This window comes from Lagopus muta, chromosome 11 (assembly GCF_023343835.1).
Source record: "Lagopus muta isolate bLagMut1 chromosome 11, bLagMut1 primary, whole genome shotgun sequence".
NCBI lineage: Eukaryota > Metazoa > Chordata > Aves > Galliformes > Phasianidae > Lagopus > Lagopus muta.
Window position 1 is genome coordinate 17,199,325 of NC_064443.1, and position 12,580 is coordinate 17,211,904.

The 12,580-nt window shown below is 41.0% G+C and overlaps 1 protein-coding gene across 11 annotated transcripts in view; it reads left to right on the top strand.

Annotated features, from left to right (window-relative positions):
* The window catches only part of CHL1 (cell adhesion molecule L1 like), a 109,182-nt gene that overhangs the window by 58,146 nt on the left and 38,456 nt on the right, over window positions 1–12,580 (top strand). For all 11 annotated transcript variants that reach the window (XM_048957351.1, XM_048957347.1, XM_048957345.1 and 8 more), the window contains 4 exons: window positions 2,140–2,328; window positions 3,954–4,059; window positions 4,735–4,925; window positions 11,596–11,718. In XM_048957351.1, coding sequence (XP_048813308.1) covers window positions 2,238–2,328; window positions 3,954–4,059; window positions 4,735–4,925; window positions 11,596–11,718 — 511 coding nt within the window. In that variant the 5' untranslated portion in view covers window positions 2,140–2,237. The remainder of the gene's footprint in view (window positions 1–2,139; window positions 2,329–3,953; window positions 4,060–4,734; window positions 4,926–11,595; window positions 11,719–12,580) is intronic.

The window sequence follows — 12,580 nt, forward strand, 5'->3', positions numbered from 1 at the left end:
TGGAACCGCATCACTCCTTAGAAATGCTGATATTTTGAAAGATCTGCTCACTGTAAATAATAGGCAGCTCATTAAACAAACAAATGGTCTGTCCTTAGAGCAATCAGTATTTACTATTAACCAAACAGCGCAGTAAATAATGAATTGCAGGTAGGGAACTGCAGATAAGTATTTGTGGTGAATTCAAATTAGTTGGCTTAAGCCTGAGGCTGAGAGAAGAGAGGAACGGGGGTGGAGGGGGAAGAGGAAAAAGGAGGAGAAGGGATCCTAAGTGTACAGTTCATTGTGGCACTCCTGATCATTGTGCCAAGGAAAGGTTTTCTGCTGTTGTCTTTGCCACCCGGGTGCAAGGGATGCTTTGGACAACTCCTAAGGAGAACTGAGGAGAATTTGGGATTCCTGGGGAAAAAAAAAACAAGTATCCAGAGCAAGCTGTGGGGCTGCTCCAGCTCCCTGCTGAGCCGTTGTTTTTACCAGGGTCAAGATTCTGCAGGTTTTTATCTGGCACACATTGGGCCCCAGGAGAGTGCTGTGCTTTGGCACTGCTGAGACCGAAACCTGCCCTTTGCTGCCAAGTTCTTGTGCAGCCACCTCAATTATTGCTCCAAATTACTTCAGTAGCTAAATTGTTCATTTGCTGGGATCTGGCATGAGATGAGAAATTTCGGTTTGGAGTTGAATGGTTGTAGAAGTGAAGTGTTGCACTGCCTGCAGTTTGGGTACGTGGCAGAGCTCAAGGCTGGGATGGATAGGAGAGCCTGGGGGATGTTTGAACCTGAAGTGCAACTGTGTGGCTGGGGAGTGTGCTGCCAGAGCATCCATGTGGCTGTGGATCCATTGGTAGGTATGGGCAGAGGCTGTGCAGCCACCATGTATTGGCACCTGGGACATGGAATAAGGATCTTAGAAGCCTGAACTGTGGAAAGGCCTCTTGCTTGCAGACTGAGGCCAGAAGGAATGCAGCTGAGCTGATTATGTTCTGCCTCAAACCAGTGTGCTGCTGCTGGTTGCTGATCTGCAGTCAGAGGGTCCCCATCCCCATGTCCCTCTGTGCTGTCCCTCTCTGATGAGCATGGCCCTGAGCAGGTCAGCCAGCATCTTCCACCAGGGAGAGTTCAGTGCCTAAGATATCTGTATGACATCTGTCTTTTAGCCTCATTTCTACACAAATGAGGCTTATGGGATTATCATGTCTGTCTCTTGTCCCCTCACTGGCCAATTTCCATCTTAAACCAGGGATTTTAGTCTCGAGGACGTTGATTTCCAGGAAGGTTTCATGAGTTGAGTGAATAAAAGTTCCCAGTAGTGGACACTGCTCCTGCAAAACGATCCTGACAGCTGAAGTGTGAATTTCTCGAGGTAGATGTGCTGTAAGTGCTGTGTTAGCAGATTGGCAGTACGATGCATACCTTACACTTGTTAATACTTTGCTGATATTTGCAAGTGGTGCTGGTGACTGAAATCCTTCATACACCCACACTTGTGGAGCCCTCTCCTTTACTCCCCTGTGAGTGGCACCTAAGCTCTCATTAGCACAGATTTTTCTTCCTTTTGGCTGGTGCCTGATGCTTTTACCTTGTAATGCAGTGCTGAGGACGTGTAATGGAATGTGTAAAAGCCTACGTGCAGCAGTTCTGGGATAATGGAGTAAAAGGCAATGTTTCGTGCTCTGCTCCTTATTAATGAACTAAATTGGACTAAATGTCCTTTTTATGTTTTTTTAAGACATAAATAAAAGATGAAAAGATGTATGAGATTTATGAGTAAGGTCATTAATATACTAAATTACTAAATTTCTCTCATTAGCTCTGTTACATTACTTTCTAACTTACACTGTTCTCATTAGAAAAACTTATGAACTGGAATAATTACAAATATATCATATTTTAAGCTATTCCTGCTTTAATTGCAAAGCAAAAAATAATTATGCTTTTGTTCTGTAATTGATTTTTACTTTTTGCATGTATTTTACTTTAGAGGTTTAATATAGGACCTTCCTCTAGCCAGGAGATGGAGAGAGGAGTGGAAACAGTACTTTCATGCAATTTAGCTGCAAATCCTGAAGCACTGCTTTAATTTAGTAACCTCATTAGAGCCAAGTTAATACCCGCTAATATGGCTGTTTCTTCTCCTTGCTAGGCTCCCAGTTTCCCATCTTACATCTGATTTGAATTGATGGTGAGAGGAAGCATAAGGTATATCTCGTTCTGTTTGGACTCCTTGTTTACAGAAGAGTGATGGAGATGCTATTAAGCACAAAGAGGATCACCATATGCCTGTTTTTCTTTGTACTGAGTTTGGCAGCTGCTATTGAAATACCGTTATCAGGTGAGTTGTAGCTATTTACTGAACACTTTGCTGTTTTGTTTTGGCATGCTTGCTTTTATATTTTTTTTTCCTTTTTTTCCCCTTTCCCCGAAGAAAAAAGTATTAAATCCTACTTTCAGTTGTTCCATTTTGAATTTAATTCTGCCAGAACATGGCCTTTGGGAAATTTAGAAGTGATAAAAACGTGAAGCACTTTGTTTAGACTTGTTTGGATGCAGCAGTAAACTTGTCTAATAACATCTACCTGATGTTCAAGATCCAATGCACTGCTTAGCTCTGAGGGGTCAGATCTGTCCTTCACAAAAATGCATTATTTTGGTTCTGAGTCTCCCTGAAGCTTCTTTGATGTACATGAAACTGTGTTTACTTGTCTCCAACCCGCCGTCTCGCCTCGAGAAGGAGCAGGTGTATGTCTTGGAATGCACATGAATGCCCAGAGAAAAATCTCCTATGCCGTGCACCCCACCCTGGGGAGCACCAGCTCTGTCTGGCTGGGATGTTCAAGCTGCCTATTCTACATGGTTGGTGTGCGTTCAGTGAGATGAGGTCCATGTGGGACAACCCAGTGGTGGCCAGTGGACTCCACTGCCTGGGTGGCCAGGAGGATTACACACTACAGTTTGCTTTCTGGGGATGAAGCAAAACAAAATTCAACCATATTGGGTTTTGAATGAATTATACTGATGGAAAAAGAACTGTAGGGTCTCAGCAGGCTTTTGAGTGCAGCAGCTTCAGAGCAGGACATTGGCAGTGTGGGTACCTGCTGTGAGCAGCCCTGGTTGCAGAGGATTAAGGCAATTAAGCAGGGTTTTAGCACATTTTCATAAAGCTACCTGAACTTGTTTATCAATGAAGGAGATGGAAGTGACTCCCTGTGCTGAAGTAAAGCAGAAGCAGAGCTGGGATTACAAAGTGCAGGCCAAACTGTCTGGGCAACCACTAGCTTTAAGTACCTACACAGGGGAGTCATCCAGCCCTTAATGTGTTTTAATGAAGGTCTTTATGTTTTAATAAAAAGGAATTGTGTCTGATCAGTGAAGCTGGTGGGCCTGAAATTGCTCAGCTTTGAAACCATATGGTATGGTATCATTTGCTTCAGCTCTGAGCTTCCTGGACTTTGGAGAGAAAGCAAAGACGATGTTAATTTTCTTTCTGTCTGCCTATAAGGATGTGACGATCCCATTATCCCCAGCTACATGGCAGGGCACCTCTTTCCTTCTGTGGCTTTGTTACACTGATATTTGTGACACTTTTAATTCCCTTAGAAAAAAAAAAGATAGTGAAAAATCACTGTGTAATTGTGTGACTGCTCGTGGCACTTTTGTCCTGCAGGGTGCTTTCTCATCTTTGCAGTCAATGGTCTTCCTTGTAATTTTATCCAGAATTAAGACAGAAGTTTGTGACTTTGTGTATATCTGTGCCTGTGAGTCTATAGACACGTACAGATTTGGGGAGCAAAGTGTTGTCGATGTCAGGAGGGTGATGATAATCATCCCTTATTTAAGGCAAGCCTCACAGTTTGCAGCAGTGAGGTAATCCTGACATTGTCTTGTTGAAAGAAAGGCCCTGAGCTGTGCACAGCTATGCTTGAAAGAGGATTTAATCTGCTGTCTCTTTGTGTTCAGTTCCACAGCTTCCAACAATCAAGGAGCAATCTGAAACCCAGGTTGCCTACCCTTTTGATGAGAACTTTACAATTAAATGTGAAGCCAGTGGAAACCCACAGCCCACGTAAGTACTGCTTTCACCTGGAGAAGCAAGCAGAAATTGAGTTGGCTTTTAGCCTTTGCCAAACATTATTCCTTTTTTGAGGGGGAAAGGAATAGCAGATGTCTGGGAACCCACTCAGAATTGCAAGGCAGGGTTAAGCTTTGTTTCCATTTAAACCATTCAGCTCTGCTAGTTGAAATTCTTCGCTCTCTCTGTGAATAGATAGCAATGTGTCTTTTTCTCATTGGGAGAGGTTTCATTTCTGAGCAGACTTGCTCATGTTCTCCTGGTTCTACGGTGGTACCTCTTGTAGAGCTCATATATGTATGTAGAGCCTGCCAAAAGTCCCAACTGTCCTGCAGAGCTTTTTTTTGGAGACCTGTAATTCCTTCCAGTGTGTGGCTCTCGCTTTCACAGGTGGCATCTCTCACTTACTGTCCTTTTGTTAAGCTCTCTGTTCTTATTCCGTGTCACAGGCAGTTGTCCAAAAGTGAGCTGTCCAATAGCAGACGTGCTCAATAGCTCAGTAGCTAGCACAAATTATAGCAACACAGCATTCATTTTACCATCACCTCCTTTTATACAGTTTCGTTTTTCTTTTGTTTTGACACTGCAGTGTTGGAACCATAATTTCCACTGTTTTTTGTATTCTCTATACTGTGGCCATTCCTTTGTAATTGTTGTTTTATTTTTCAGTTTCAACTGGACAAAGGATGGAAAACCATTTGATCTGTCATCTGATCCCAGAATAATCACACGTAACAACTCTGGGACATTTGTGATTCAGAACCATGGAATCATCACCAATTTTCAAGGGAAATACCGTTGCTATGCATCCAATGTGCTGGGAACTGCCATGTCAAAAGAAATTGAACTCATTGTTCCAAGTAAGGGCTTTTGCTTCACTTTCATTATACTTCATGTAAAAAAAACTTTTGAAATAGTGTTCGTAAATCAGTGGATGCCTGAAAGAAAACTTTGTGCCCTCTGAACTGATTTTATTTCATTCCAATTTTTGAGACCAGAAATCTGAACAATAAAATCTGAATGCAGGAGATTCAGACCACACCATTCGCCTTACATGTTTCCAAGTGATGCTCCTCACCATCTTCACTTAATACAAAAACAGTGGGGTAAATCGCACATCTGTTTTCCCAGATAAATTAGTCTGGAAAACATTTATTGTTTACTTCTGCTTTCTGAGCTACATTTGGCCTCAAGGGGTTGAGCTAGTGGATGAATTAATATAAACTTTCTAATAACCATCCCAGGGGAACCGAATGTCCAGTGACAGAAAACGATTATTTGTTTCGACTTGGCTATTTAAATGCCTTTATAGTTTGCTTTCTTTGCCTGTTTCATGAAACCCATCAGGATTCTATTCTGATCTGTATTTGCTTAAAGCCTCTGCTATCTCTTGTGATGCTTCCACTTCTAATACTTTTCTCTTTCTGTGAAGAAGAAAGTAGAGCTATTGATGGTAATTGCCGCATGATAAAATTCTCTGCCTAATCTGGACAGAAATAATTGGTTTGAGAGAGGGTACCAGTACATCATTAGCATATTGAAATGTTTGGAGAGGGAAAACAAATGGCAGAAATGAGAAGAAGAAAAAAAAAGTGACATAAGTAGTAGTGCAAAGATATTTGAAAAATTAAAAATGTGGTGGGCAGTGAATAGAAATGCATGTGAAAACAAAGGTGGTTTGAATGTAAGGCCAGGAAAATGTTTTTTAAAAAAAGGGGGGAAACTTTTCAGTTAGCGTTATTTCTAATACAAGAGAAGTGTAGTTGATAAAGAATTAAGAATCATACTTTCACTTTCCAAATATTTATTGGAAGGTAAATGGTGCTTAGAGTCATAAGCCTATAATATTCCAGCCTGGTTACTGTGGGGCTGAGTGCCCAGAAATTGGGCAGACAGGATGGTCTCCATCTCAGAGCATGGGATGTGAAGTCAGGGGGAGGATGGGAGAAATAGCAGCTTATTGCTGTGAAACAGCAAACAATGCAAGTGTTTGGAAACTCAAGGGGGGTGATGATCCAATCAACCATAAGTTCGTTAGCCTGGTGTCAGTAGCATTCAGGGTGTAGTATTAAATACTCAAGGGAAGAATATAAAGTTCTGGAGTTGAATGGAAAATGAGCTCTCAAAACTGTGATGTAGTTATGAAAATTACTGATCATAGAAATGAGTATTTCCATTGTTAGCACAGAGGAAGGCAGGGGGAAAATGAGGTGGCTTTCAGGACTGGGGTTGTGGATGTGAACAAAATTGACTGATAAAAGCTGGAGGTCATCTAGCTGGGCATTGGCCAGGACAATGTTCTTATGATGGCTTCATATCAAGAAATTTGGGAACTTGTCTTTTCAGAGTAACTGAGGAAGAGAAAGGCAATATTGGTCATAAACTCAGTATAGGAAAACATGAAATTAGAAGAGGAAAATTTGAGAACCCTCTAAATGACAGTAGGGCATTTACTTGAATTCATATACTTCTACCTCTATTTCTTTAACTGTATAACGTAGATGCTGTGAATTAAATCAGGATTCAGGGATCACAGAAGACACCTTTCATTTTCTGAAGCGCTGGATAGTCTATAACTCTGCTGAAATGAAAGAGATCTGCTGGTGCACAGAACTGCTGCAAATTAGGCAATCAGACACAGAAGACTTTGGGATAAATTACCCCTATTCACCCACAAGTTCTGAAGCAGCGGCTGGTACATATGAGATCACTACATGTATTCATGATAATGATGCAGAGGTGGCAGTGCTTTGCCAGCTGTATTCAAGTAAAATGTAAGCTGCTTGGCAAGTTGCTGTGCCAATGAAGTAAAGGAGAAAACAGCAAGACAGACTAGGATAGGGGTTTTTTTTCATAAATTAAATTTCCATTGTACAGAAGTATAATGCCAGGTTTGTAAGGAAAGTAAAGTTGCTGCTGAAAAAGAGAACAAAAGAGTGTTTACTCAGAGTAGTCGTTCCAGGAAAGCATTAGCAACGTCAGGAGGAATGATCATTAAATGTCACCTACATAATGAAAATACCCCACCTCCTCTGTATATGATGACATTAAGGAGAAAGAGGAAGAGTTGGCTGTGAGAATAATCTGCATTTTTGTATCATTTACAAAGTCTAAATTGTTACAGGATACGTGCAAAATGAAGATGGATGCAGTGGTGAGAACACAGACCTCTGTTCCTTCCCTCCTGTATTCAGGGAGTCTGTTGCTCAAACTACTGAGCAGGCCCAATGCCAGAAGAAGGAGAAGTAGGGTTTAAACTTCTTTAATTAACTGTAGTGTAAAAGACTCTTCATGGCAAACAGTTAAAATTTATGCTCAGTATTTCTAAAGCCTTTGCTCTAAAAGACCAAAGTTCTGAGGGTGGAAACATAGCCTAGACATAAAATTGTCTGCTTGAGAGACAATTGTTTCTTTGAGAGCAAGGGGCCTGACATCCCCAGACTTCCTGACAGTCAGGCTTCCTAACTTTTTCAATGTAATGAAGCAATTAAAAAAATCCATTACAAAAGCAGGTAATATCTGATAAACAGTTCAAAGGTTGCAGTGGAAATTACTGATTTAACTACTGCATTTACAGCATGGACCAGAATAGCAGTTGATGCACTGAGCTAAATACAGGAAGCTGCTCTAGCTGTACTCATTGGTTGGTGATTTTAAGTGATGTTTAAGATTCTTTGATGTGTTGTGCCATACATGTGTATAACAAATTGTTTAGCTCCTCATCAAAGCGTCTGATGAGCTAGGAATTTCCAGGGTATAGAATTTAAGTGATTATTTCTATTATTCATTACCCTTATATCTTTTAGGGATTTTGTCATATCCATGATACAGCTGTGCATCCAGGACACATCTCCAACAATGACTGCAGAGAAAGTTATAAAAGGAGACCTTGTGCATAGTGATGTTTTCCTACAGTGGTTTTGCAAAATATATATTAATTGCTGACTTAAAATAGTGAATCAGCTCCCATTTTAAACCAGTTACTGATAGGAACCAGGTACATTGGTACCAAGGACTTCTACAGCTATTTACAGAAATCTTTTGCCTTCAGTTTGTCTCCTCAGTGCTTTTCCCAGGAACATGTAAAACACCAGGCTAAATGCACTCCATTCTCTATCTGGTATAAATTCTCATCCTCAGTACAGTTGTAATTGTACAAAGTCATTACAGCTGTTAGCATTAGGACAGAAACAAAGAGTGTGCTAATAGGTGTCTGAGTAAACCTGCAGCAGTCCTGCTTGCACCAGAGTGCTGAGAGTCAGGTGCTAAACTTCTGTATGCAGCTTAACTCAAATTCAGATTTTGTATTTGCTTTTCACGTCTCTGCTGCATATTCTGAACAGATAAGGAGGAGGGACTGACCCAGCCTCTGTTCTGAAATTTCTTTCAGCCAGCCTAATTTGTCACTGGTATTTCAGCCTAATCTCAAGTGCAGTTAGGTCATTAAACTTTGAGTCACCCCGGGGATTAAAGAGAGACTGGTTCCTTATACAGATGACTCTGGAAACAGATAATCTTTCGTTTCCATGGTTTATACACTGCCACAGCGCTGTGATTCTGGTTTTTGAATGCTGTACATCAGTCAAGATACAGCCTTGGCAGGAAATAATACTTTAGCAATGAAGTCTTTCCCACTACTGTTTTGGGAGCTTTATATATCGATGTGGGCTTTTAGAAGATGTTTCCATAACTGAAGTCAGGTGTGCAGTTTGTCATCTTCCCTGTGGCTATTTCACACCTTGATTGCCTGTGTTGTGAGTGTCCTCCCACTGGTACTTCAGCAAGCCTTTCTCAGAGCCATTAGATAACATTCTCCCCTGCGTTATGGATATGTGAGATGTAGCACTAGAGCCACTCTGGATTCTCTGGCCTTTCTCATTATGTCTGTATGTGGGGAATTGCATGTAGGACTGACGTGTCAGTTTCAGTGGTATTGCTGCAAGGAGATCAATTGGTTGTAAATTTCACAGTGTCCATGTGCTGCTTTGGTAACTCCATCTTGTGTCACTTTTGTGACACAGTTAATCTTCTGCAGTACTTCCTAGCTTAATTTGATGGTGATAGTTTCTGAGATCAGCCACAAATCAGTAGTGATTGATTCTGGAATATCCACCAATTAAAGCAGAGCAGCACAGCAGAAAAGAAAGCCAGACATTTCTTCCATGTATGTACTGAAAACTGATGTGCAAGAGCCAAAGCCTAAAGTGATATTAGCTTCTGAGTCTTAATAAATCTCCTTTCAGAAGCAATCATTTTTCTAGTCTTTGAGACCGATGGGGCACCAGCAAGTAAATATATTTGTCAGGAGATTTGACTCAGGAATTTGTTATGAAAATTGAATTTTCCTCTCTCGTAGAACTTGAAGGGTTCAAAGCACTGCCAGTTATGCATTGAGGGAACAAAAAAGTTTTGAACAAAGTGAAATGAAACAGTGTAGAAAACCCAAGGAGCCTCAAACACCTCATTGTTCAAATAGGTTTTAAAGTTATACAAGACATTGGGGTTCACAGCGCTGCTTCCCTCAGTAGGGACCAAAGTGGGCATTTGGGCCTGTGCTGAAAGGAATGCCTCCACTGCCAGCTATTGACTCCAAGATGGTGATTTTTCACTGTCTCCTGGTGGGAATTGATATCTTTTTGTATAATTAGGTAATTATTGGCTACAGAAGCTGACTGGAAAGGCCAGTGATTATGGCACCCAACTGGGGTATTGGAGACCCAGATTTTATTGTTGTGCCAAATGAGGCAGAAAATGGGTTTGAACAAAAGTTTCCCGTGCCTTAGATGAGCAGTCTCTCTATTGGTCTATTTGTTGACCTGATTTTGTTGACTTAGTCAGAAATCCCTTCTCCTTCACCCAATCCAGCACTCCTAGCTTTATTGAGTGATGTGCTTTTGGGAAAAATAAGCAAGCTTTAAATCAACAAATTGGCCTTTTCCCACTGGAAAATGTTTTCCCTCTCCAGGAGTCAAGAGATGCACTTTTCAGGGCTTGAAGAGTATTGACTATTGAATGTATTGGATTTAACATATAGTTCTTTCCCTTACTTGAAATGCCAACTACAGAGTGGGTGATGCTCATTAGATCCATGTTGTTTTCCCTAATAATTTCTATTTGTATTAATAACACTTTTGGAGATTAAAAGAAAAACAAACAAACAACCTACGACCAATTTGCACTCAGGCAATCAGCACTGAATTGATTGCTTCGTTTTGTGTTCACTAATGTTACAACGAAAAAAGCTCCCCAGTCCTGGCCCTGTATTTCTTCTCAACCTCCTTTTCAGTTTGACTTCTGCTGTGTGACACTGCAGCTGTCTTGCAGTGCTCCTGGACTACTGAGATATTAAATTGTTTGTTTGCTCCCAGAGTGCCCTCTCATGCCTTGAACACCAGGGTGGCAGTAGTTGCTGTGCCGATCTGGCCCTGCACAGCCAGGATGCTTTCATTCTGTAGCTGTTTAATTGCTGATAATTTTAATGTTTCATGAAGTTGCCTGAACTGAAACTTTCATGAGTTTGAACTTGCCTGAAATCAGAGGAGTGTCCGCCCTGAAACTGCCTTAGTTAAATTCGTTTAAGGAGTGGTTGTATTTTGCAGACTAATTTCTTCACAGTAATCTCTGAGCTGCAGTCTTCCAGTGCTTGCTTTGGGGGGGGTTCCAGCCCAGCTCGACTTCCTTTCTACTTGGATGTGCTCCAGTTGCATTTGGAGCTGCTGATACAGTCCAGGTTGATGATCTTTGCCAGGTGTCGTTCAGGCTTTAAACAGTCTGCTGACTCCCTTGGCAATTAATCCAAGTTCTTGATCCATTAATTATTTAACCTATAGTTAAGCCCAAATAATGCTTTCCTTTTGGACCTCCAGTGTATTTCCTTGTGCCAAGCCTGTCTCTGCATCCTGAAGGACAAGCTTGCTGAGAACCCTGCAGATCTGCACAGCACAGGTTTTACACCTGAGGGCATGTGGAGGCAATACTGTCTTTACATAAGGCTTCTGCTTCATCTCATTCTGGAGATGGATAAGAGTCGGGGTGGCTGCAAGCACAAGGCAGAACAGCTGTCTGATGTCTGTCCTCACCTGCACTGACTTGCAGTGGCTTCTTGGGAACTGCTGTTCAGCCAAAGACTTCCCAGAAGAGCCTGTGCTCCCAGACTGATTTTTGATCTTCAGAGATCTGCCAGAGCCCTGTTCTCTGTGCTCATTTTAGGATCCCATTTCAGTTATCTGTCTCTTTGTGCAGTCTGGCAGGGACTAGTCAAATAGATGACAGCATTTGAGAATAAGTACAGTAAAATAATTCTTCAGCAGAGCTCATGGGCAGCATGGACAAATCACTTAATGAATGAAAATCACACAAAATGTCTTGCTCTTTGTGAAGTGCTTTGTTACTCTTTATCACTTGGTAAACAACAGAATACCGAAAGGCCAAGAATGCAAATGGTGATGTTAAGGTAAGTATTTTATTGGGAATTAAAAGGAAAATTTCCAAGGGTAACAGTAAAAGAGGAGCTTCTTTGCTTTTGCACAGATGTACCAAAATTCCCTAAAGAAAAAATTGAGCCCCTTGACGTGGAGCATGGTGATTCTGTGATCTTGCACTGTAACCCCCCAAAAGGGATCCCACCTTTGCATATCTATTGGATGAATATTGGTAAGTAAACAGCTTACACGTGCTTCATGTAAGGAAACACAGAACATTTGTTTTCCAAAGCAGTTTCATATCACTTTTATAACTGATGGGAGTGGTAATTCTGCAGGTGTCTGGGGAAAAGATCTGGATATTGATAAATAAATAAAAAATTGAAAAATGGGCAATATGTCTTTACATAGAAAAAGCAATTTGTAGAGTACATTGACAGCACATTTTATTAACTTTTACATAGCAGAGCTTAAATATCAGTGAGTACATCTACCAGTTAGGAAGACTGCTGCATTTAAGGTAGAGAAAATAAAATGTACCAATATATTATGTCTATTATTACTGTTTTATTCTCATGAATCAACCATTAGTTTATGCTGATACTAAGAAAAACAACTTCAGTTTAGGTATGCATAATGGTTTCTTAGTTTTGATGTGATTTTCATTGTTGTATTCTTCAGTGTTTCTTCAGCATTTATATTCTGTAGGGTCTTCTGGCTACTGAGAAGCAAGATACCGATGTGACATAAAGGGTTTCTTTTTGATGCTGACCAAATTCTTGCAGAGACAGGGTGCCAGATTAAACCTCTGATCTTATGAGGCAGCCTCTGCACTCCTGACATACATACTTTCCACAGGTCTGCATATGGCTGGATCAAGAATGAGACAGTATAGTCTCACCAGTCCATACTAATGCTGCCCTGCTCTAATATGTAATTACAGAAGAGCAAAGTGGTCAGGAGATTGGCACATCTGCAAATAGTGACCTCCATATCAGCATTACAAGCCTTTGTATTGGGGAGAGGTGTTGGACATTTTCTCTGGCTGAGAAGGAACTGTGTATGCAGTTCTGTATGCTGAGTATTGGTGAATA